The following is a 27547-nucleotide window of genomic DNA, read 5'->3' as shown; positions in this document are numbered from 1 at the left end:
AAATGCATCTCTGTGCACAATTAAACTAAATTAAATTTGCTACAAAAAATGTGCTATTTATTTTTTGTCTAGGAGTAACAGTCTGTGCGGAGGGATCGCGGGAATTTTGAAAATCTTGCGTGACTTGCATGTGTTGTAGCTTAGGTACTTCTTGTAGGCCAGTTTTAGGTAGTTTTCTGACTTGATAGACCACAAGCATCCTGTATCACAATGTTCATCCAAGTTTTGTCTGTATTACGGTGATATGTTGTAAACAATGACAATGAATAATACATATAAAAATGTACATTATCTCAGAAACCATTCGGAAAGGGCAGATGTCCACATAAAGTTTTTTGTTCTAATCACCCATCAAAACACATACCTGAATCACCCTGTATATCAGCCACAGCCTCAGCATCAACCTAAGAGTGATCAAACTGAGCTAATGGCCCTTCTCGAGGGAGCTCATTCTTAGTAGGATACAAACTCCAAATTGGAAGGAAGGAAACTGTATCATAGTATATAGCCTTGATAGTTAGCAGTCAGCAACCTGCATTTATATTTTTGCTCGAGTATCATGTCGTTTTTGGAAACCCAGAATCTACTATGTAGGAATCAACATGGATTCCGGAAACAGCGATCGTGTGAGACCCAACTCACTTTATTTGTTCATGAGACCCAGAAAATATTAGATACAGGCTCCCAGGTAGATGCTATTTTCCTTGACTTCCAGAAGGCGTTCGATACAGTTCCGCACTGTCACCTGATAAACAAAGTAAGAGCCTACGGAATATCAGACCAGCTGTGTGGCTGGATTGAAGAGTTTTTAGCAAACAGAACACAGCATGTTGTTATCAATGGAGAGACGTCTACAGACGTTAAAGTAACCTCTGGCGTGCCACAGGGGAGTGTTATGGGACCATTGCTTTTCACAATATATATAAATGACCTAGTAGATAGTGTCGGAAGTTCCATGCGGCTTTTCACGGATGATGCTGTAGTATACAGAGAAGTTGCAGCATTAGAAAATTGTAGCGAAATGCAGGAAGATCTGCAGCAGACAGGCACTTGGTGCAGGGAGTGGCAACTGACCCTCAACATAGACAAATTTAATGTGTTGCGAATACATAGAAAGAAGGATCCTTTATTGTATGATTATATGATAGCGGAACAAACACTGGTAGCAGTTACTTCTGTAAAATATCTGGGAGTATGCGTGTGGAACGATTTGAAGTGGAATGATCATATAAAATTAATTGTTGGTAAGGCAGGTACCAGGTTGAGATTCATTGGGAGAGTCCTTAAAAAATGTAGTCCATCAACAAAGGAGGTGGCTTACAAAACACTCTTTCCACCTATACTTGAGTATTGGTCATCAGTGTGGGATCCGTACCAGATCGGGTTGACGGAGGAGATAGAGAAGATCCAAAGAAGAGCGGCGCGTTTCGTCACAGGGTTATCTGGTAACCGTCATAGCGTTACGGAGATGTTTAACAAACTCAAGTGGCAGACTCTGCAAGAGAGGCGCTCTGCATCGCGGTGTAGCTTGCTCACCAGGTTTCGAGAGGGTGCGTTTCTGGATGAGGTATCGAATATATTGCTTCCCCCTACTTATACCTCCCGAGGAGATCATGAATGTAAAATCAGAGAGATTAGAGCGCACATGAAGGCTTTCAGACAGTCGTTCTTCCCGCGAACCATATGCGACTGGAACAGGAAAGGGAGGTAATGACAGTGGCACGTAAAGTGCCCTCCGCCACACACCGTTGGGTGGCTTGCAGAGTATAAATGTAGATGTAGATGTAGATATATTAACATGAAACACTTATTTTTATTGACAGGGAGCCATTGGAAAACCCGGACCACCTGGGTTCCCTGGAAATCCTGGTGCCAAAGGAGACCTAGGACATCCAGGTCCGAAAGGAAGCCAAGGACTTCAAGGGCCAAGAGGTACTGTTCTTACTGCTTCTTTGACCTGAGCATTGTTCAAATTGTGAAATATTCCTAAGATAGGATTGTTAGAAAGAGTGCATATACACGATCAACACACACTCCTGCAAATACTCTATCATCTCCCAATATTTTCTGTACATTCCCAATTACTGAGGAGATGTGTTAGATGCCCAGTATATGAAAGAACAAATTGCTAAATATGTTCATCAGGAACAGAGGTATGAAGCTGCAAGAAGAAATAGAGGTCAGTATATTTATGGCAAGTGAATTAAATTCAAGGAATTGTTAGAGAACAAAGGAGAAGAAAGGAACAGTTAATTGAAAGATATTGCCAAATCATGACCAATCCAGTGGCCTCAAAAAAGGAATTCACATGAATAGCAAATTGTGCTGGCATTCTGTACTGCTGTAACCAATCTTCATTCATGATTCTCTTGTCTTTGAGCTGAAGTGTTAACCTAATTTTCAACATGTCAAAATAAGAATTTTAATTCACCTTTCATTTCAAAAAAGTTATCATGATGACTTCCTGGCCTGTAATATACCATGTGGTGCCTTCCCTTTCAACTCTTGTGCGTAATGGAGAGTTTTCTTAGACAAGAAAATCACATTCCTTCTTTGTGAACTACGATATATTACACAGTAACTTTTTTGAATGAGACACGGCATATAAAAATTGTGTCAACAGTGCAACTTGGTGCTCCACATTGTTGTCAAATAAGTCATTCACAGAAGTTGGTCTCACTCCTTACAGTTTCAGCTCTTGTGTAGTGTGATCACACATTATTGTCCACAATACTTGAAGTTCAGTAGCTCTCAAAGTGTAGCATCCACTCACATCAGTCGTGGCTCCACATCTAAAACAATATGATACTGGTAGCAATACATTTTTCAATTTCAAAACAGGGACAGTAATGAAACAACTGTTTGTTTTCCAAGTCATACATATTCAAGAAAGTTTGGGGACCTCTCAAACACATAGTATGGTTGACTTCAGTTGTTCTGTATTTAATTCCTTAACTCAACAATTTCTTTTTCTTTTCTTCCTTTTTTCAAATTATTCTCCAAAAAATTATACTTCTTCATTAAGTAAAAACATCATATAATGAAAGACATTACATATAGACATGTAAAAACAGCTTTTAAAGCTCAAAATAATGAGTTACAAAATTTTGAAGATCATCAATAATAAAATCTTGAGTATACTCATGCAATGGAGTTTGACTAAAATATCCTGAAACTTCCAATCATTTTTTAGTTTCTGTGTAGCTATGAAGTCTAACCACGTAATTCACAATAGTTTCCTGTGAACATAAATCTGGGAGGGGCTGGCTGGAGCAAGAGGATGTATTTATCACGTACCACTGGTGAGCACTTGTCATCCAACAGATGAACTGCCATCACTTTCAGTTTCTAATCAAGTAATGTCACATTTATCTTCACTTTCTGAGCTGCTAAATTCAATTTCAAACTCACAATCACTATAGTAATCCTTTTTTAAAGCATTGACTAAACAGCAATACAAGAGAAAGACTGAAAACATGCATTTTGTTATGGCAATATTATGAAAAGGATAGTTGCTATTGACCATATAGTGAAGATAATGAGTCACAGGTGGGTGCAACAAAAAGACTGTCAGAAAGAGAGATTTTGGCCAACAAGTCCTTCATTGGAAATAGACAACACAAACACACGCAAGCGCAACTCTCTCAAACATGACCACAGTCTTTGGCTGCTGCCTCATCTGTGTGAGAGTTGCATTTGCAATCTGTGTGTGTGTGTGTGTGTGTGTGTGTGTGTGTGTGTGTGTGTGTGTGTTGCCTGTTTCCAACAAAGGACTTCTTGGCCGAAAGCTCACTTTCTGACAGTCTTTTTATTCTGCCCATCTGCGAATCAGTATCTTCAATATATGGTGAGTAGCAACTATCATTTTCATAATATTGCTGCAGTCCATCCTGGATTTTCCATTGTTTATCATTTTGTTGTGCAATGTCCAAAACTGCAGACTGTAAAGACGATTCCTAGTGGCGACCACCTCAGCCAAAACATGACAGCCAGGCTACAAATGTGGTACCAGATGATCTCAAGCAGCCAAACACTTAATTCAAATTTTAATTCATTACTTCAGCATCTATCCTTACTAGTCAAATACCTTTATATTTTTGCTGTGCCCATGAAATTGGGTCCACATGTTTTTAAACCGAAGCAGTGTGAAACACGTTGGTGTTCCAAAGGTATATCCTATTGAAAGTTGCTGATCATGTGCTTCAGTTCTAATATTGCACTAGCTATGTCAAATGTCACAAATACAGCCCCCTTCCCCTACCCACACCCCCTCGCCCCCCTGCCTCATACTACACTTGCGAATATTCGGGCCACCATCTTCGGTGCAAGGTCCCTCGTACATAACTACTGTTAGTGCATTTTGCTAAGGCCTTCCACGAGAATATGATGGAATGGCCATTGAGGTTCATAGAGGATGAAACGAAGAACACGTGGCTGGTGCAACGGCAGTATTTTTGCTCCTCATCTACAGTGGAATAAAAGTCTCAGCAATGTTCAGCTTGACTTTTAAACACCTCTGACTACAACATAACAATATTATGAAAAGGCAAGTTGCTACTCCCTGTATAGCAGAGATGCTGAGTCACATATAGGGACAACAAAAAGACTGTCACAATATTTATTGTGTGCTGTGACTCAGCATCTCCACTATATGGTGAGTAGCAACTCTCCTCTTCATAATATTGTTACATTCCAACCTGCATTTTCCATTGTTTGACTACAATATATGTGGTCTTCAAACCATCTAAAGATGTTCTAACATAGATTATCTTAATATTTGAATTGAAATATTGAAAAGTTTTGTTACTTACATGACAAATACACCGTCTTATCAAAAGTATCTGCACAGGTACTAGTGGACGTTAATAAGGCATGTTTCCATTGTTCATCCTTCACCTTTATGGCAGCTTGAACCCTACGGGGGACACTTTGAGCAAGGTGTCTGAATGTATGTGGAGAAATGGCAGCCCATTCTCTCTTGAGGGTTGAAACCGGAGAAGATAGTGATGTGGGGCGCTGGGTTCTGGAATGAAGTCGACATTCTAACTTGTCCTAAAGGTGTTCCATTGGATTTGGGTCAGGACTCTGGGCAGCCAAGTCCATTACATGAGTGTTATTGTCCACAAACTGTTGTCTCACAGGAAGAAATGAAGTGAGGAAAATTAGAGTTCAGTGTCCTGTTGACAGTTTGGTTGCTAGATGTGAAGCATGAGCTCGGATGTCAAAAGGATGGGAAGGCGAGTTGTCTGTGCCCTTTCAAATCAACGATGCTGGCATGTGCCTGGAGCGACTTAGAGAAACCACAGAATACCTAATTCTGAATGGCCAGACACAGATTTGAACCATCCTCCTCCTGAATATGAGTCCAGTGCTTCGTCTCACAGATGCTGCTTTATGACAACGTATGTTTTCGTGCCAATACAAACAAGTGATGTCTTCGCACTGTTCTGTTACTGTGATTCTTGAGTTTCTCCCGGTGTATTTGATAATCAAAATATCCACGGGTGTGCTGCCGGTCTATAGTGTCCAATGGGCACAATATTTCGGCGATCATACATGTCGCCATCATCAGGTGAACTGACGGACTGAGCTCCTGTGAACGTGCTGGCACGGAGATCCGTACACTATGGCTGCTCAGAGGGAACTGTTCCCTCTGAGCAGCCATAGTGTATTGATCTCCGTGCCGGCACGTTCACAGGAGCTCAGTCCGTCAGTTCACCTGATGATGGCGACATGTTGTTGTTGTTGTTGTGGTCTTCAGTCCTGAGACTGGTTTGATGCAGCTCTCCACGCTACTCTATCCTGTGCAAGCTTCTTCATCTCCCAGTACCTACTGCAACCTACATCCTTCTGAATCTGCTTAGTGTATTCATCTCTTGGTTTCCCTCTACGATTTTTACCCTCCACGCTGCCCTCCAATGCTAAATTTGTGATCCCTTGATGCCTCAAAACATGTCCTACCAACCGATCCCTTCTTCTAGTCAAGTTGTGCCACAAACTTCTCTTCTCCCCAATCCTATTCAATACCTCCTCATTAGTTACGTGATCTACCCACCTTATCTTCAGCATTCTTCTGTAGCACCACATTTCGAAAGCTTCTATTCTCTTCTTGTCCATACTAGTTATCATCCATGTTTCACTTCCATACATGGCTACACTCCATACAAATACTTTCAGAAACGACTTCCTGACACTTAAATCTATACTCGATGTTAACAAATTTCTCTTCTTCAGAAACGATTTCCTTGCCATTGCCAGTCTACATTTAATATCCTCTCTACTTCGACCATCATCAGTTATTTTACTCCCCAAATAGCAAAACTCCTTTATGACTTTAAGTGTCTAATTTCCTAATCTAATTCCCTCAGCATCACCCGACTTAATTCGACTACATTCCTTTATCCTTGTTTTATTTTTGTTGATGTTCATCTTATATCCTCCTTTCAAGACACTGTCCATTCCATTCAACTGTTCTTTCAAGTCCTTTGCTGTCTCTGACAGAATTACAATGTCATCGGTGAACCTCAAAGTTTTTACTTCTTCTCCATGAATTTTAATACCTACTCCGAATTTTTCTTTTGTTTCCTTTACTGCTTGCTCAATATACAGATTGAATAACATTGGGGATAGGCTACAACCCTGTCTCACTCCTTTCCCAACCACTGCTTCCCTTTCATGCCCCTCGACTCTTGTAACTGCCATCTGGTTTCTGTACAAATTGTAAATAGCCTTTCGCTCCCTGTATTTTACCCTTGCCACCTTTAGAATGTGGAAGAGAGTATTCCAGTCAACATTGTCAAAAGCTTTCTCTAAGTCTACAAATGCTAGAAACGTAGGTTTGCCTTTTCTTAATCTTTCTTCTAAGATAAGTCGTAAGGTTAGTATTGCCTCACGTGTTCCAACATTTCTACGGAATCCAAACTGATCTTCCACGAGGTCCGCTTCTACCAGTTTTTCCATTCATCTGTAAAGAATTCGCGTTAGTATTTTGCAGCTGTGACTTATTAAACTGATAGTTCGTGGCGACATGTATGATCGCCGAAATATTGTGCCCGTTGGACAATATAGACCGGCAGCACACCCATGGATATTTTGATTGTTCTGTTACTGTACACAGTATATTGTCCTGTAGAATACATTGTAACCTCCTCTATTTCATGTTTTCTTTATCACAATAAGGGGAGCGCACACTAGCCACGGAAAACACCTCTGTATCCCTACGTGGTGCAGGATTAACCACTAGGTATCATGCAGGCAGATTGACCAGTGAAAAAGTAGGTGAGGGGGAGGGGACTATTGTGATGCCAGTAGATGGGCAGTAACAGCGGAATGTGTCCACCAGGAGAGCTCAGTGGCTAGTCATTGGATGTCACCTGAGTGACAGATCCATGAGGGATATTTCAACCCCTCTAAAGCTGTTGAGCGGACGTGCAAAGGAAGAGTCACAGCTAAACCAAGACTGGGCAGACCTTATGTTCTGATGAGCATGGGCCATTGAGCATTGTGGAGTGTGGCTGTAACATATTTCATGAAGTCAGTGGAAGGAGTCACTTGTGAGCTACAAAGTGCAGCCAGCAGTCCAGTTAGAACAACGACTGTGCACAGTGAGTTCAATAGAATGGGATCCAACGATTGAGCAGCTCCTCGTAAGCCGCACATTTCTGTAGGCAGTGCTAAGTGATGTTCGGGGTTGTGTAAAAAGCGATGCCACTGGTAGTGGACGACTGGATACGAGTGATTTGGAGTGATGAATCGTGCTGTACATTGTGGCAGTCTGATGGAACTTTTGTGTCGAATCCTTGTTAGCCGCTTTTATGTCATCGCATTGTCTCTGTAGACCTGTACTGTTGAAAGCAAGGAGAGAATGTTGGTTAGTGGCCCATATCCTCATTCTGTAATGCAAACTGCACACAATTAATAACTAGCTTGGTACAATCTCTCTTCTGTATAGTCCACATAGCTGCACTGCTGTTGAAGTAGAAAGTCCACTATGAACACCATTCTATGTATTTGCTATGTGCTGTGTGATTCTAAGCTAGAGGCTGGGACTGCAGCTCCCTCTCAGTGACACGCTGGAACTCACACAGCATAGAGACTCAAACTAACTGGAGCTACTGGTCCTCCGGTCTGCCTAATTACTAGTGACCGAGAGGGCATTAGCGGCGCATTTCCAGTGAGTCTGTCATTGGCCTCTATTAGTATTCCCGTAACCTCTATTCCACACGGTGTGCTGGCGCCAGTGTACACCAGCACAGTTTGGGTTTGTTGAATGCCTGGAGAATGTTACCTGCAATCGTGGGCACTGCTAACAGTGAAGTACGGATCTGACGGGGTTTTACAGTACGGCAGTGTTTTTCACGGTCAGGATGTGGTCCCCTGATTGCGCAAAAATGTAAAAGGTTGTGAACACCTCTAACAGCATTGAGCACTACTTAGAACAGTTTGGAGATGTTAATTGCTTGTTTCAGTAGGAAAATCTGCGTCTGTGTCTACACATACACTCTGCAAACCACAGTGAAATGCACGGTGCAATGCATCCTTTCATAAAGCAGCGTCTGTAAGGCAATGCTTTGTGAAAAATAACATTCCAGAAGTGGACTAGCTTGCCCAGTGTTCCGATCTGAATCCAGCGGAATGCTTTAGATGTAACTTAGAACGTTGACTTTGCTCCATACCCCAGTGTCCAACATCACTACATTCTCTGGTTCTTTTAAGGAAGATTGTGCTGCCGTTCCTCCACTGACATTCGGAGACCTCGTTGAAAGTGTCCCCAGTAGATTTTTGAGCCATCATAAAGGGCAATGTCCACTAGTAGGTGTCCAGATAAGTTTAATCACATAGTATACATAGCATTAAGCAGTAGAGTTTCTTGCTAATATATTGTACACGTTAAGCTTCTCTGAGTTCTTTGTCTTTTGCTAATGTATACCTTAACTGATTCCACATACATGGAGAATCTCCATCTTGATGGGATTTATAGAACACTATGAATCAGTGAATAAACATATCCAGACAGAGGCTCAATTTCTTTGCAGGAGAGGCAGGCCGTCCCGGACAGCCGGGTGAGTCTGGAGTGCCTGGACCACCGGGGAAGGACGGCTCGGCAGGAGAGAAGGGCAGCCCCGGGACGGCGGGACTCCCCGGACCTCCCGGCTTCCCTGGAGCGAGGGGACCTCCCGGACTGTCTGGCAGCCCTGGACAACCTGGAATGAAAGGGAGTCCGGTAAGTGGAACAGTCACTCACTCGGATTGCACGTACTAAAACCGTCTCGTCATCTTGTGTGTATTTGCTGAAGTCATGTGCCATTATTGACTGGAAGGTTGTAACTAAGTTGCTCTCTCTCCCATTTACATCTGCACGGCTATGCCGCAATTCACACTTACGTGCTTCTTTTTATTACACCTGGTTGAAAGCTTGCAATCAAGCAAAAAAAAAAAAAAAAAAAAAAAAAAAAAAAATTGAAAGCAGAAACTGAGAAAGTCGGTAACCCAAAAACAAATGACACTCCATACACAGAAAATATCAGTTATAGTGCTATGATTTGAGAACAGAGTGACCACAAGAAAAACTGCAATCTTTCAACCGTTCTCTATCTGAGAGAATGCATTTGGCTTACAAATAATGTATTAGATGCTGATCTGTAAGTATCTTTCCATTTTACTATAAAAACTTCTGTGAACTCTTTTACATTCATAACCTATATTTGAAAATGAAAAAATCTAATACTTCAGGACACCCACTGATGATGCTTTGTGTATGCACAAGGCATGTTTCTTTTAAACTACTGCAATTTTTGTCCTTTGGTTTACTCTCAATCCTTATTCTCTTCTTCATAGAATGTTCATTGCATTTCCAGGTTCTGTAATTCTTCCTTACCTTTACAGATGATAGCAATGCCACCAGCAGATCTTACCATTTATATTATTTCTCCCTGTATATTAATGTCACTCCGAACTTTTTTTTTTATGATTTCCCTGTTGCCTCTTCAACATATAGGTTCAATAGTGGGGAAGAAAGATCGCATCCCTGTTTTACACCACTGAAATCCTCCATGTAAACAACATGTTGAAGTTACTTTATTATACACAACAGAACTCAGCAAAATTGGCAAAATCTATTATGACCTCTGACAGATTTGTTTTTCTGTGTATTGATGTCACAAACCATCAACCCACCATAAACCTACTCAAGCCCTCTGTGTGAAGCTGTGCTTTAAAGTGTACATTGGCAAATTAAATACACTATTGAAAAGACTGAAGATGGACATTATTATAAAGTTTTCCTCATGAATCCTTAGGTTAAAAGACCAGTGAACTTTCAGTTAGAATCAATCAAATTTTGATAAGAATCCTGTTATTGACTGTTGATAGTGATGTCCACAGAATTATATCACAATGTAATGGAATTTATGAATATTTCTGATTGTTTCTGATAATTCTTCAGCCCTTTTTTCTTCTTCTTTTTTTCTTTTTTTTTTTAAAGTCAGCGAGTCATCAGTCTTCTGACAGAAGAGTAGCAGAACTTACCGCCCTCAGTTATTTGTTGGGTATGTTCCAATGTCTGTTATCCTCTACAGTTTTACCATCTACAGCTCCCTCTAGTAATATGGAGGTTAGTCCCTGATGTCTTAATACATGTCCTATCATCCTGCCCCTTCATCTGTCAGTGTTTCTTATATGCTCCTTTCTTCACCAATTCTACGGAGTACCTCCTCATTTCTTATCTTATTAGGGTACCTGATTTCCACCATCTTTCTATAGCACAGCATCATTATCATCATCATCATCATCATTTAAGACTGATTATGCCTTTCAGCATTCAGTCTGGAGCATAGCCCCCCTTATAAAATTCCTCCATGATCCCCTATTCAGTGCTAACATTGGTGCCTCTTCTGATGTTAAACCTATTACTTCAAAACCATTCTTAACCAAATCCAGGTACCTTCTCCTTGGTCTGCCCTGACTCCTCCTACCCTCTACTGCTGAACCCATGAGTCTCTTGGGTAACCTTGCTTCTCCCATGCGTGTAACATGACCCCACCATCTAAGCCTGTTTGCCCTGACTGCTACATCTATAGAGTTCATTCCCAGTTTTTCTTTGATTTCCTCATTGTGGACACCCTCCTGCCATTGTTCCCATCTATTAGTACCTGCAATCATCCTAGCTACTTTCATATCCGTAACCTCAACCTTGTTGATAAGGTAACCTGAATCCACCCAGCTTTCACTCCCATACAACAAAGTTGGTCGAAAGATTGAACGGTGCACAGATAACTTAGTCTTGGTACTGACTTCCTTCTTGCAGAAGAGAGTAGATCGTAGCTGAGCGCTCACTGTATTAGCTTTGCTACACCTCGCTTCCAGTTCTTTCACTATGTTGCCATCCTGTGAGAATATGCATCCTAAGTACTTGAAACTGCCCACCTGTTCTAACTTTGTTCCTCCTATTTGGCACTCAATCTGTTTATATCTCTTTCCCACTGACATTACTTTCGTTATGGAGATGCTGATCTTCATACCATAGTCCTTACATTTCTGATCTAGCTCCGAAATATTACTTTGCAAACTTTCAATATAATCTGCCGTCACAACTAAGTCATCCGCATATGCAAGACTGCTTATTTTGTGTTCACATATCTTAATCTACCCAGCCAGTCTATTGTTTTCAACATATGATCCATAAATAATATGAACAACAGTGGAGACAGGTTGCAGCTTTGTCTCACCCCTGAAACTACTCTGAACCATGAACTCAATTTACCGTCAACTCTAACTGCTGCCTGACTATCCATGTAAAGACCTTTAATTGCTTGCAAAAGTTTGCCTCCTATTCCATAATCTTGTAGAACAGACAATAACTTCCTCCTAAGAACCCGGTCATATGCCTTTTCTAGATCTATAAAGCATAGATACAATTCCCTGTTCCACTCATAACACTTCTCCATTATTTGCCGTAAGCTAAAGATCTGGTCCTGTCAACCTCTAAGAGGCCTAAACCCCACTGATTTTCATCCAATTGGTCCTCAACTAATACTCGCACTTTCCTTTCAACAATACCTGAGAAGATTTTACCCACAACACTGATTAAAGAGATACCTCTGTAGTTGTTACAATCTTTTCTGTTTCCATGTTTAAATATTGGTGTGATTACTGCTTTTGTCCAGTCTGATGGAACCTGTCCCGACTCCCAGGCCATTTCAGTTATCCTGTGTAGCCATTTAAGACCTGACATTCCACTGTATTTGATGAGTTCTGACTTAATTTCATCCACCTCAGCTGCTTTATTGCACTGCAATCTATTTACCATTTTCTCCACTTCCTCAAATGTGATCCAATTTCCATCATCATTCCTATCCCATTCTACCTCGAAATCTGAAACATTACTGATCACATTTTCACCTACATTGAGCATCTCTTCAAAATATTCCCTCCATCTGCCCAAGGCATGCTCAGGATTCACCAGCAGTTTTCCTGACCTGTCCCAAATACTTGTCATTTCCTTCTTACCTCCCTTCTGAAGACTGCTAATTACACTCCAGAATGGTTTTCCAGCAGCTTGACTCAAAGTCTCCAACCTGTTTCCAAAGTCTTCCCATGATTTCTTCTTGGATGCCGCAATTATCTGTTTGGCTTTGTTTCTTTCTTCAACATAACTTTCTCTGTCTACCTGAGTTCTAGTATGTAGCCATTTTTGATACGCCTTCTTTTTCCTTTTACAGGCTGCCTTGACTGTGTCATTCCACCAAGCTGTTTGCTTCATCCTACTTTTACACACTACTGTTCCAAGACATTCTTTAGCCACTTCTAGTACTGTGTCCCTGTACCTTGTCCATTCCTTTTCCAATGACTGTAATTGGCTACATTCAACTAACTGGTACCTTTCTCAGATCGCTGTTATGTACTTGTGCCTGATTTCCTTATCCTGAAGTTTCTCCACTCTTATCCTCCTACATATGGACCTGACCTCCTGCACTTTCGGCCTCACAATCCCAATTTCATTGCAGATTAAATAATGATCAGAGTCACCACAGCATTTAAAGCATTTCATTTCTCTTCTTTACTGGTTTTCCCACAGTCCGTGATTCACTTCTGTACACAGCTATACTCCAAATATGTTGTTGTTGTTGTGGTCTTCAGTCCTGAGACTGGTTTGATGCAGCTCTCCATGCTACTCTATCATGTGCAAGCTTCTTCATCTCCCACTACCTACTGCAGCCTACATCATTCTGAATCTGCTTAGTGTATTCATCTCTTGGTTTCCCTCTACGATTTTTACCCTCCACGCTGCCCTTCAATACTAAATTGGTGATCCCTCGATGTCTCAGAACATGTCCTACCATCCAATCCCTTCTTCTAGTCAAGTTGTACCACAAACTTCTCTTCTCCGCAATTCTATTCAATACCTCCTCATTAGTTATGTGATCTACCCATCTAATCTTCAGCATTCTTCTGTAGCACCACATTTCGAAAGCTTCTATTCTCTTCTTGTCTAAACTATTTATCGTCCATGTTTCACTTCCATACATGGCTACACTCCATACAAATACTTTCAGAAACGACTTCCTGACATTTAAATCTATACTCGATGTTAACAAATTTTTCTTCTTCAGAAACGCTTTCCTTGACATTGCCAGTCTACATTTTATATCCTCTCTACTTTGACGATCATCAGTTATTTGGCTTCCCAAATAGCAAAACTCCTTTACTACTTTAAGTGTCTCATTTCCTAATCTAATTCCCTCAGCATCACCCAACTTAATTCGACTACATTCCATTATCCTCATTTTGCTTTTGTTGATGTTCATCTTATACCCTCCTTTCAAGACACTTTCCATTATGTTCAACTGCTCTTCCAGGTCCTTTGCTGTCTCTGACAGAATTACAGTGTCATCGGTGAACCTCAAAGTTTTTATTTCTTCTCCATGGATTTTAATACCTACTCCGAACTTTTGTTTTGTTTCCTTTATTGCTTGCTCAATATACAGATTGAATAACATCGGGGATAGGCTACCACCCTCTTATAACTGCCATCTGCTTTCTGTACAAATTGTAAATAGCCTTTCGCTCCCAGTATTTTACCCTTGCCACCTTCAGAATTTGAAAGAGAGTATTCCAATCAACATTGTCAAAAGCTTTCTCTAAGTCTACAAATGCTAGAAACATAGGTTTGCCTTTCCTTAATCTTTCTTCTAAGATAAGTCGTAGGGTCATTATTGCCTCACATGTTGCAAATATACATTCCCAGAAATGTATTCCTCAAATTTTTGACTTGGAATGCCCTCTTTTCCTCTGCTTACCTACTTTCTGTGGTGTCCTTCTTTCATCCATCTTGTGTTAGTTTGCTATCTAATAGAAGAATTCCTTTACTTTGTCTACTTCATGGTCCTCAGTTTTGATTTTAAGGTTATCACTAATTTCATTTCTGCTGCTTCTCATTACTTTCATCATTCTTTGGTTTACTGTTGATCCATATTCTGTACTCATTTGACTCTTCATTCTATTCAACACGTCCTTAAATTCTTCCTCTCTCTCACTATGGGCCACAATGTCTTCAGTGAGTCATTATCATTGATATCCTTTCACCAAGAACTTTAATCCCTCTCCTGCACCTTTCTTTTTTCCATCATTGCTTCCTTGATGCAGAGATTGAATAGTAGGGGCAAAGGGCTAAGACCCTGTTTTACACTTTTCCTATTCTTCACAAAAGCACAAGTAATTAAAAATTAAGAATGATGGTAGAACTTGAAACTGAAGGACATAAATGTTTTGAAGTGCTTCATTTTATCATACGTGTAAAACTACAATATTAGCTGAGTTCGCAAGGTAGGTGCCTATCTCTGTAACATATCCTTTATTTGCATTACTCTCATTATTGTTGTATTTTATTCCAGGGAACACCAGGAGAGCGCGGCTTCAAAGGAGAGACTGGGATGAAAGGGGAATCTGGAGCACCCGGACCTCGTGGGCTGCCAGGAACAGCGGGACCGGAAGGGAAGAGGGGCAAGAGAGGAATCCGTGGTCCCACGGGGCCAGCAGGCCCCCAGGGAGAGAGGGGAGTGGCTGGCGGCCGGGGACTTCCGGGACCGGATGGAGCGCCGGGGCCTAAAGGTAACCACATGTCTTCTCAGCATCCCTGGTATGTGTAGTAACATAGCAAGGGGGTCGTTCCACTGGCCATCTGACCATAATACCACATATAATGTAAATATTAAGAGGTACATCCAAAAAGTAAGTTCTGTTTGTATTTCTTTCCATGGCAGCTTTACAGTTGTAGTTTGGTGCATGCGTGTAGTATCTTTGAGTCGAGGGGACTCGGATGACACCATTTTGGGTTCTCTGTGTGCCATTTGTACTATATAGTGCTTGTCTCAAATGACAAACACATTGCCACAAATGTGGTGTTAATTTTCTACACAAGATACCAACCGGGGATGAGACTGGCCGCTTATGAAACCCCTTAGTTGAAAAAACAGTTTTTGGACTGGAGGCACACCGCATTACCAGAGGATGCTCAAGCCAAGCAGATCTCGCCACCTCAAAAAGTGACAGTCTGTAGGGGCAGATGTGGCATTCTGTTGGTGCATGTTTTATCGTGACAATGAACTGTTGTTGCAAATGTTTACTGGGAGACATTTGTGAAACTGTCACTCAGTACAGAATAAGCACCGCACAGATTTCACACACATTACTGTTTCATTTCACAACAATGCTGATGCACCACAGTGAGCGAGACATGGCAGTTCTTATGGCTTGGGTCAGTTTGACCATCCTTCAAACAAGTCACTTGCATCTCTTTTTTTCCACCTGAAAACATTCGTCTGTGGTAAAAAATTCACCAAAAATGACAAGGTCAAAGAACAGGTTACCACACATTTCAAAATATAGGCCACAATGTCTGTCGAGCAAAACATTCAAGTGTGCCTACAAAATGGTGAGAGCTGTATAGAAAGATAGTTTAAAGCATGCAGTTTTTTTTCAGTACAGAGATCCAAGTAACTGAAGAAAATTGCACTTGATGTCTTTATAAAAGAAAGATAAAAGAATGGACCTGCATAATTACAGACCAATATCCTTAAAATTGGTTTGCTGCAGAATTCTTAAGACACATTGTGGGTTCAAATAAAAAAAATTGTCATGAGACAGGAAAGCTTTTCTTTACAAATCAGCACAATTTGAGAAAGCATTGCTTTTGCAAAACTCAGTTTGCTCTTTTCTCAGGTGACATCCTGCGAACTGTGGATGAAGGGCAACAGCCAGATTCCATATTCCAAGATTCCTAGAAAATGTGTGACACAGTGCACCACTGCAGACGTAACGAAGGTCTATGCATACAGATTAGGTTTCCACATATGGGTGGGTCAAAAACTTCTTTAGTAATGGAACCTAGTGCCTGCCTGGTTAGCCGTGTGGTCTAATGCACAGCTTTCTGGATTGTGAAGGAGCGCCTGGTCCCCGGCACGAATCAGCCCGGTGGGCTTGTGTCGAGGTCCAGTGAGCTGGCCAGTCTGTGGATGGATTTTAGGTGGTTTTCCATCTGCCTCAGCGAATGCGGGCTGGTTCCCCTTATTCCACCTCAGCTACACTATGTCGGCGATTGCTGAGCAAACAATTTCTCCACGTACACGTACACCACCATTACTCTACCATGCAAACATCGGGGTTACACTCATCTGGTGTTCCCTGGAGAGGGGGGGGGGGGGGGGGGGGTCCACTGGGGGCCGAACCACACAATAACCTTGGGTTCGGTGTGGGGTGGTGGAGGGGTGAAGTGGACTGCAGTAGTCGTCGTGGGGTTGTGGACCTCTGCGGCTGTGGCGGGGACAGAGCCTCTCCGTTGTTTCTAGGCCTCCAGTTAACATACAATACAATACCATACAATAGAACCTAGTACACTGTCCTCAATGGAGTGTGTTCAACGGAAACAAGGGTATCGTCAGGAGCGCTCCGGGATAGGCTCTGTATATGTAAATGATCTGACAGATACAGTGAACAGTAGTTTAAGTATGTTTGCTGATGACACTGTGGTGTCATTATTGAGTGACTGTAGGAGGACACGAAATGACGTAGACAGAATTTCTGTTTGGCGTGATGAATGGCAGTTTGCTCTAAGTGTAGAAAAATGTAAATTAATGTGGATGAGTAGGAAAAACAATCCCACAATGTACAAATACAGCATGAGTTGTGTGCTGCTTGACACAGTCACGTTAATTAAATACTTAGGTGCAATGTTGCAAAGCCATGTCAGGCTGGTAGCAGGAGAGTGAGTGATTGACTTCATTTTGTTGGGAAAATTTTGTGGAAGTTAACTCATCTATAAAGGAGATGGCATATATAAGACTAGTGCGACCTATTCTGGAGTGCTGCTTGAGTGTTTGGGATGCGTACCAGGTCTTATTGAAGGAAGGTATCAAAGCTGTTCAGAGACAGCATGCTAGATTTGTTACTGGTAGGTTCGAACAACATGTTAGTTTTACAGATATGCTTCATGAACTCAGCTGGGAATCCCTGGAGGGTCAACAATGCTCTTTTCTTGAGGCGCTATTAAGAAAATTTAGAGAATTGTCATTTGAAGCCAGCTTGTAGAACAGTTCCACTGCTGTGAATGTACATTTCACATAAGAACCACAAAGACTAGACAATAGAAATTATGGCTCATACAGAGGCATTTAGGCAGTCATGTTTCTGTTGGTCTGTTTGCGAGTGGAACAGGAAAGGAAATGATTATTAGTTGTACAGGGTGCTTTCTGTATGTGTACTCGCTCTGTTTGTATTACCAAATGGATCATACCTTCTGGATTCACTTCAAGCATACTAATTGGTGATCCAGATTCACACCCAGCTGGATAACAAGGCTAAACTAATCAAGAAGCTCAGTACTGGGTGTTGTGTTTCCTTAGAAACATCTCTCATAGTGTTGACCTAAAGGCAGGGCAGTTGGTTTGTCCTGCATATTATCACTGCCTGTAGTCTTAAGGGATTATCTTCAGGGCCAGTGCACTGAAAGTAAATAAAGTATTTGTTCAGCAAAAGTTAGGAGTAACAATATTGTGTAAAGTAGGTGACCGTGCGTGTTGCAGAAATCTTTTCAAGGACCTTGAAATTCTTACGCTCACTGCCCAATAACCTACTTCTTAACAGTATTTGTTCCTGATAGTAAAAATCACCTTCAACTCAACTATGTTACCCAAAGTCCTTCGATTGTGCACAGTGGCATATTTCATTCATGAAGTGTCAGCGTGGTGTGCCTAGTGTAGTTTTTTTTTTTTTTTTTTTTTTTTTTTTTTTTTTTTTTTTTTTTTTTTTTTTTTTTTTTTTTTCTGTAGGATAACGAAAGGTGGCAGAAGGCTGTGTCACATGCCCTCACTCCATAAGACATTGTAGAGAGGTTTGGAATTTAATCCACGACATTGACGCAAAGACTGGTGATTGGGGCTTCATGCCATCACCTCTCCCCTTGTTGTTAACCAAATACTAATGGAACATTCTTCCCACACTGGGATTTCAACCTCTTACCTCTGAGTCGAACGCTACCACACAAACACCAGCCCTGGAGTGGGGTAGACCTCAGTGTATGAGGCTTAATAATTGAAGTAGCAAAAATATTTAGTGAAGGAAACACCTAATGCAGGAAATCCAAACTTTTGTGTTTTGGAAACTTTGCGGAAAATATTGGTCATTTGTTGGATAAATATGTATAGAAATTTAATGTCTGTGGCCTTAGTCACAATGGCATGCTCACTTGAGGAAAATACTTTTGAAGAACAGTATTCTGTGATTGGAATTTTACTTTTGGAAAGTATATAATTGTTAGAGATATTCTCCTGTATGAAGAAATACTATGGCAGTAGTTGCACGAACCACGCAAGTTTTTACATGTCAGTGAAAAGATTTTAAAAATGACCACAAAAGTGCAACTAATGAGCACTGCTCCAGGCATCCAGTGGCAGTACCGACCTCTCAGCTATCAGAGAAAACTGACCACTTACAGATCAGCAAATAGCTGAAAAATGTCAAGTAAGTTTTGGCACAACTCATTCCATCATTCACACCAAACACAGCTACCACAAGACTTGTGCTCAGTGGGCTCCCAGAGCACTAAAAATTCATCACAAAAAACAGGGCTTTCTCATTTACATAGAGCCTGAAAATAGTTTCCATGGTGGCAGAGGACAAACATGCTTTTTCTTAGAGATAACGCTGGACCTCACACGGCACAGTCAGTCGTGGAACCGGTTGCCACAGTGGGTCGGGATCTCCTGTCTCATCTTCCTTACAGCCCTGAGCTCACCCCTTCTGATTTTTATCTACACTACTGGCCACTAAAAATTGCTACACCAAGAAGTAATGCAGATGATAAATGGGTACTCATTGGCCAAATACATTATACTAGAACTGACATGTGATTACATTTTCACGCAGTTCGGGTGCATAGATCCTGAGAAACCACTACCCAGAATAACCACCTCTGGCCGTAATAACAGCCTCGATACGTCTGGACATTGAGTCAAACAGAGCTTGGATGGCGTGTACAGGTACAGCCACCCATGCACCTTCAACACGATACCACAGTTCATCAAGAGTAGTGACTGGCGTATTGTGACAAGCCAGTTGCTCAGCCACTATTGACCAGACGTTTTCAGTTGGTGAGATATCTGAAGAATGTGTTGGCTAGAGCAGGAGTCGAAAATTTTCTGTATCCAGAAAGGCCAGTACAGGACCTGCAACATGCGGTCGTGCATTATCCTGCTGAAATGTAGGGTTCCGCTGGGATCAAATGAAGGGTAGAGCCACGGGTCGTAACACATCTGAAACGTAACGCCCACTGTTCAAAGTGTCGTCAATGCGAACAAGAGGTGACCGAGAGGTGTAACCAATGGCACCCCATACCATCATGCCGGGTGATACACCAATATGGTGATGATGAATACATGCTTCCAGTGTGCATTCACCGCGATGTCGCCAGACACAGATGTGACCGTCATGATGCTGTAAACAGAACCTGGATTCATTCGAAAAAATGACATTTTGCCATTCGTGCACCGAGGTTCGTCATTGAGTACACCATCGCAGGCACTCCTGCCTGTGATACAGCGACTAGGGTAACTGCAGCCACAGTCTCCGAGCTGATAGTCCATGCTGCTGCAAACATTGTAGAACTGTTCGTGCAGATGATTGTTGTCTTGCAAACGTCTGTTGACTCAGGGATCGAGACGTGGCTGCACGATCCGTTACAGCCATGCGAATAAGATGCCTGTCATCTCGACTGCTAGTGATACGAGGCCATTGGGATCCAGCATGGAATTCCGTATTACCCTCCTGAACCCACCAATTCCATATTCTGCTAACCGTCATTGGATCTCGACCAACACGAGCAGCAATGTTGCGATACGATAAACCGCAATCGTGATAGGCTACAATCTGACTTTTATCAAAGCCGGAAACGTGATGGTACGCATTTCTCCTCCTAACACGAGGCATCACAACAACGTTTCACCAGGCAACGCCGGTCAACTGCTGTTTGTGTATGAGAAATCAGTTGGAAACTTTCCGCATGTCAGCACGTTGTAGGTGTCGCCACTGGCACCAACCTTGTGTGAATGCTCTGAAAAGCTAATCATTTGCATATCACAGCATCTTCTTCCTGTCAGTTAAATTTTGCATCTGTAGCACATCGTCTTTGTGGTCTAGCAATTTTAATGGCCAGTAGTGTAATTGGTCCAATGAAGGAAGCATTGCATAGCATCAAGTTTAACAGCAACAAAGAGGTCTAGCAAGAGTACAAAACTGGCTTTGAGATTGGCATAAACAATTCTTCACTGAGAGGGAGGAGGGGGTTGGTATGAGAAAACTCACATGAAAATGGAACAAGTGCAGTGATAAAAAATTGTATTGATTTAATAAACCATTTTTGCTGTACAGCTATTTATCTTTTTAGTTATTGAATGCCTCTTGTGTTACGCATTACATTTATTATATTTTTGTTTTGCAAAATATGCATAGTTAAAACATCGTTGTTATTGTCTTGTAGGTCAATCTGGAGACAGGGGCCCAGTAGGTCCGCAGGGAACAAAGGGCGCTCAGGGAGACCCAGGGAGACCCGGACCTCCGGGACTGCAGGTAAGGCTACTCACCGAGAACCCTGTGAGCTGTAGATGAAATCAGAGATGAAACAGAGTAGACATTGTACAATGCAGATGTTCAAAAATGTCTTCCAAATCTAAAATTATCTTTAAAAGTGTAGACTTCAGTGCAGGTTCCTAAAGTATCATTAACTTCCTAAGAGCTGAGTAAGTGAAACATTTGGAAACTGCAGACATATGTAACTGCAGTAGAAGTAGATGTTGCATTGTCAAACTGTTTTTGAATGTATACTTTTTATTATTATTATTAATCGGCTGAAGACAAATTGATTATTTGTGTTTTTTTTTTTTCTTTTTCCCAGTTTCTTTCTCTGAATTGGGAAAAGAATGTGCAATTAATCGTCTCATTTATAAGTTGTTGTTGTGGTCTTCAGTTCTGAGACTGGTTTGATGCAGCTCTCCATGCTACTCAATCCTGTGCAAGCTTCTTCATCTCCCAGTACCTACTACAACCTACATCCTTCTGAATCTGTTTAGTGTATTCATCTCTTGGTCTCCTTCTATGATTTTTACCCTCCACGCTGCCCTCCAATACTAAACTGGTGATCCCTTGATGCCTCAGAATATGCCCTACCAACCGATCCCTTCTTCTGGTCAAGTTGTGCCATAAATTTCTCTTCTCTCCAATTCTATTCAATACCTCCTCATTAGTTACGTGATCTACCCATCTAATCTTCAGCATTCCTCTGTAGCACCACATTTCGAAAGATTCTATTCTTGTCTAAACTATTTATCATCCTCGTTTCACTTCCATACATGACTACACTGCATACAAATACTTTCAGAAACGACTTCCTTACACTTAAATCTATACTCGATGTTAACAAATTTCTCTTCTTCAGAATCGCTTTCCTTGCCATTGCCAGTCTACATTTTATATCCTCTCTACTTTGACCATCATCAGTTATTTTGCTCCCCAAATAGCAAAACTCCTTTACTATTTTAAGTGTCTCATTTCCTAATCTAATTCCCACAGCATCACCTGATTTAATTTGACTACATTCCATTATTCTCGTTTTGCTTTGGTTGATGTTCATATTCAAAGTATATTCTTATAAATTAATTTGATGTTTTGCTTTTGGATACAAGGATGAATAAGTTTTCTGGTTGGCCTACATGCTATGTACATGCATGTAACTTGCTCCTTTCAAATTCATTCCACAAAATTGGATTGTTTGCCCTTGTGCTTTATTGATAATCACTCTGTATGTTAATCATACCAAAAATTGGTGATTTTTACAGGTGACTGGTAAGTTAGTTGAAATTTGCCACTGCAGAAGAACTCTGAAAATTATATGTGATTACTGAATAACAAATGAGGAGGTACTGAATAGGAGAAACAAATTTGTGGCACAATGTAACTAAAAGAACAGAATGGTTGATAGGACTCATTATGAGGCATCAAGGACTCATCAGTTTGCTAATGGAGGGAAGTGGGGACTGGGTGGGGGGTTAAAAACTATAGAGGGTGACCAAGACTTATCTACAGTGCAAATTCAGAAGGATGTAGGTTGCGGCAGTTACTCGAAGATGATCAGTCATGTACAGGATAAAGTAGCATGCAGAGCTGCGTCAAACCAGCCCTCTCCAGCAAATAGGAGCTACACTGTACAAGCTCTCTCTACTTGTAATAAATTATTTTCTGCTGGAATACAAGGTGTCTAAAAAGAATGATGTGGTTTTGAAAATGCCATATCTATTGATAAAGAGGTACTGCAAACAGGGATAAAATGCAAAATTTTCACAAAATCTTCAAGTTTAGCTATGCTATTACAAATACTGTATGTGCCTTTCAGCGGCTTGCAATAAGAATAAATCACACAGGGTCATATCTGCTGATCTTGGAGGCCAAGAATGCAGGGCAGTGTCTCGGTGTCCCGTGCACCCTATCCAGTGTTGAGGTGCAGTTTCACTGAGAAACTGACATACATTATTATGCCAGTATGGTGAAGCTCCATCTGGTTGAAAAATGAAGTGATCAGAGTTCTTCTGAAGTTGTGGAAAAGCCAGTTCTGCAGCATTTGAATCTAGCTCATTCCAGTCACTGTGTTTCTCTCAAATTGGTTGGGAGCGTACACTTTTTCACAAGAAATGGCACTAAAAACATTCACTTCAGGTGAATCTCTTTCATGCTGCAGTCCCCACATGTGCATGTTTCATCGATTTACTTTGCTGCTGACATGAAATGTTGCTTCATCACTGAAAATTAACCATGGTAAAAATGTGTCATTCTCTAGTAGAACATTGCTGAAGTCAACCTGTTTCCTTTTATCACCAAGCTGAAGAGCTTGCACTAGTTGTGGTCTGTATGGTTTATAGACCAAATGGTTCCTTAACAGTCAACAAAAAGTCATATGAAGCATTGGCAGTTCTCTGCTTATGTGGAAAACAGACGTTCGTGGACTCCACTCAAATGTTTGCCGAATTCTTTCCACCACATCATCAGAAGTGTGAGGTCGATCTGGACTCTTACCTTTGCACAACCATCCTGTCACTTCAAATTGTTGATACCAGTATCGAATGTTTTTGGGTGGAGGCAGATCAGTGCCAAAACACTGACAAAAAGCCCACTGGACTGGAATCACTGACTCACTATTTGCAAACTGCAGCACACAAAACACCTTCTATTGAGTGGGCACCATCTTATGATTGTTGACATCTAACAGCAATTTTCTGAAGCTCTAGATCACACCCATTCAAACAACACACATTTCCTTGCTGGTATATCTCATGGTTCGTAATTATTACTGTCAAAAATCAGGACATTCTTTTTGAAACATTCTGTACATCTGAGTTCAGAGATGTTTGCAATGTAGATAAGAACAAATACCATCCCATTTTTGCAACTTAATTATTATTATTATTATTATTAGTAGTATTATGTTTACCATCATGTTTCATGTAATTGTATTAGGCTTATTCACTGGATTACAGAGAAACAAGATGGAGAACAGTTTCACTATAAATATTATGTTGTGAGATATGGAGTGTTTCTTGGCAGCAACTGTCTGCAAATATTAAAAATACAAATGAGTTGGGCTGCTATTTGTGAAATAATTTGTTCTGTCTTCTTTTACAAAATAATTTGTTTGTTTTAGGGTCTGAGAGGAAGTCAGGGACGCACCGGACCACCTGGTAAGCCCGGAAATCCTGGAGAGAGGGGCATTCAGGGAGCAGACGGGAAACCCGGGGAGCCCGGACCACCTGGATCACAGGGATTGCCAGGCCCCATCGGACCACCTGGAGACCGTGGATTTGCGGTAAGTCCATCCCATTGAGCTCATTTTATGTTCACAATCTCACACTCGTTTGCAGGGATATCTTTCATAGTTCACAAAACATTCGGCAATATTTTATTTACTTGTAAAAAAATGGATTGTTTTCATTTCTAAATAGCTTTTCTTTGTGCTGTTCATGTAAGTCTACTCATAATGTATATATAATAATGATGCATGACATTGACTTTCAGACTTTTTCTACTTTTAGAAGTCACAGTTATGTAAAGTTGTTTATTGCCAGTTGACTGTTCTTTTGGACATTGTTGCACTTGAAGCTTCTAATTGCAGCTCCCTTCTAAATGAAAATTAAAAGTCTCATGTTAGTCAGGAAACCTGTTATTACTACTTCAATAGGTATGTAGATGCCAATATTCAGTGCTTCAGAAGCAAACAAAAAAGCATAGTAGTTAGTAATTTTTCTCATGTCCAATTTAAGATAAATTATTCACTTAAATAAATGGTTTAAAGACACCTTATTGTTTGTTCAGTAATTATTTATTGCATTTTCTGTCAGTCAATCCTCACAATATCACCATTGCAACTCACTTCAGTCACATTTATCTTTCCTTATCCACATTTGTGAACAAACTCACTATACATACTAGTGCTAAACAAAAATCGCTTGTGGCATGAGCCCAAAGAGAATAACAGTGAGTCATATTAGTTACATAATTTATTAATGCAATCTTCATTACACATTGACCAGTTTGCATCAATAATGTGGTAAATTCATAATTTGAATTTCTATACACAAGTGATTTTGCATTTGTGCTGTCTACTGTAACAAATTTTATATTTGACTTCATTGATAATGAAATGAATCATTTTTATTAAACATGAAATAATTTTTTAATTACAGTACAATTCTTAAATGTTTCAGCAGTTAACAGTATTAGTTATAAATATACTGTAATTAAGAAAATTTCCTAAAGAACAAAATATGTAATAGACAAGATATACTAATTTTTTGTGATTAATAATTGTTTGACTGCAGGCACAATTCTCAAAAATTTTACGTATTGATTACAGGCTGTTAGGAAACTATTTATTCAAATTAGTATGTTAGGAATCTTCGAAAGGACACAACATGCAATGGTCTGTTGATGTACTGCTTGCATACAAACGAGGGGTTGCACATTGGAGCAGTTCCTCTAAATGGCACTGCTATAATTAGCATGCTAAGCTACTGCCTGTGTAAATTTTCCCTGGCATCAAAAACTGCCATCGTAGACCAGATGTACCATAAGTAAATCTATTTGTTTTTATTTTCTCTACTTCCAGCATTAATTTGAATGTACAGCTTTGGAATGGCCTGTATGCGTGTACTTAATATGACTTGGTAGTAAGCACCAAAAAGATTTTTAGTTTATGCATCCTGTATGTAAGATCAAGGCATCAGGTTGCGTACTGAATTGATGAATTCAAGCCTAGTGCTATAAGTGACATTGAAACAATGTTAGCTGTATCTTCACATGTTGTGTACCATGTTCTTGACCTTAACTTGCAATATGACCAATTACAACAGGATAATAATTGTTGTTGTTGTTGTCTTCAGTCCTGAGACTGGTTTGATGCAGCTCTCCATGCTACTCTATCCTGTGCAAGCTTCTTCATCTCCCAATACTGCAACCTACATCCTTCTGAATCTGCTTAGTGTATTCATTTCTTGGTCTCCCTCTATGGTTTTTACTCTCCACACTGCCCTCCAATGCTAAATTTGTGATCCCTTGATGCCTCAGAACATGTCCTACCAAGCGGTCCCTTCTTCTTGTCAAGTTGTGCCACAAACTCCTCTTCTCCCCAATTCTATTCAATACCTCCTCATTAATTATGTGATCTACCCATCTAATCTTCAGCATTCCTCTGTAGCACCACATTTCAAAAGCTTCTATTCTCTTCTTGTCCAAACTATTTACTTTAAAATGTCTATAATACTAAAATTGGAATATTGTCTGAAAAGAAATAAAATAACAGTTAGTTGGTGAAAGTGTTGTAATTTGGGCTTAAAATCTTTTGAAAATCTCATTTTCTAAAATCCCCCCCCCCCCCCCCCCTTCATACATTACTTTATTTATCCTTGGTATTTGGCACAGTTTATTTAGCTTGTTGTGGTAACTTTCTTTGCTTGTAACCAGTTGACCATAGCAGAAAATTTTAGAAAACTTTTGTCAATAGCCTCTGAATCAAGTGCCTCTGAACAGCTAACATTCTATTTGAATTGAGGTTAGAAAAATTAAAACAAATCATTGACTCTCTAGCTTAAGTGTGAATGAGTGAAACAGAATTTCATTCAAGAGTAGTATTTGATACCTTCAGAAATCCGTTTACCTCAGCACAGTTGCATGTATTGGGGCGTGGAAACCTATCTTTATAAGTTTTGCCTTCAGAGCTTCCCCACCACATACTCCTTGTGGCCTGGCATAACTAGTGTGGATTGCTTGTGTAGAAAACCAGACAGCATTTCTAACAGAAGATGGGCGTGAAAGAGAAGTAGAAATAAAGAAAGGTTGTAGCTATTCCCTGTGTTGTTCAATGCGCACACTGAGTAGCAGTGAAGGATTTTAAGGAGAAATTTGGAAAGAATATTAAAAGTCACAAAGAAGAAATAAACCTTTCAGATTTGCTGATGACATTGTGATACTGTCAGAGATGGTAAGGAACTTAGATGACCAGAATGGATACTGTCTTAAAAAGAGCTTATGAGGTGAATGCCATCAAGGAATGTAATCAAACTGAGTTGAGTGTTGTGAAAGGAATTAGAGTGGAAATTGAATGTAGGAAGATGTGTGACGAGTTTTACTATTTGAACAGAAAAATAACTGACAAAGACAGAAGTAAATTGGATACAACGTATAGGCTGGCTGTAACAAAAAAAGCAGTCCTGTAAAAAGAAAAGTTTGTTAATGTATAAAATATACGTGTAAGTGTTAGGAAATATTTTCTGGAAGTATTGAGTTGGAGTGTAGCATTATGTAGAAGTGAAATGTGTACAATAAACAGTACAAAAGTGATGAGAATAGAGGCTTTTGACATCTGCTGTCACAGAAAAATGCTGAAGATTTGATCTGTAGATTGTATAGGAAAAGGAACTGTTGTGTACGTAGTTCTGCATAGTCAGTGCATACAGAA

General features: G+C 40.5%; 1 protein-coding gene across 2 annotated transcripts in view; it reads left to right on the top strand.

Annotated features, from left to right (window-relative positions):
* The window catches only part of LOC126109845 (collagen alpha-1(I) chain-like), a 269369-nt gene that overhangs the window by 167980 nt on the left and 73842 nt on the right, over positions 1–27547 (top strand). For both annotated transcript variants that reach the window (XM_049914904.1, XM_049914903.1), the window contains 5 exons: positions 1824–1932; positions 9036–9223; positions 14892–15108; positions 21029–21117; positions 24239–24400. In XM_049914904.1, coding sequence (XP_049770861.1) covers positions 1824–1932; positions 9036–9223; positions 14892–15108; positions 21029–21117; positions 24239–24400 — 765 coding nt within the window. The remainder of the gene's footprint in view (positions 1–1823; positions 1933–9035; positions 9224–14891; positions 15109–21028; positions 21118–24238; positions 24401–27547) is intronic.

This window comes from Schistocerca cancellata, chromosome 12 (genome assembly GCF_023864275.1).
Source record: "Schistocerca cancellata isolate TAMUIC-IGC-003103 chromosome 12, iqSchCanc2.1, whole genome shotgun sequence".
In the NCBI taxonomy this organism is placed as follows: Eukaryota; Metazoa; Arthropoda; class Insecta; order Orthoptera; family Acrididae; genus Schistocerca; species Schistocerca cancellata.
The sequence above is the reverse complement of the archived record's forward strand: the minus strand, read 5'-3'. Positions and strand labels throughout refer to the sequence as shown.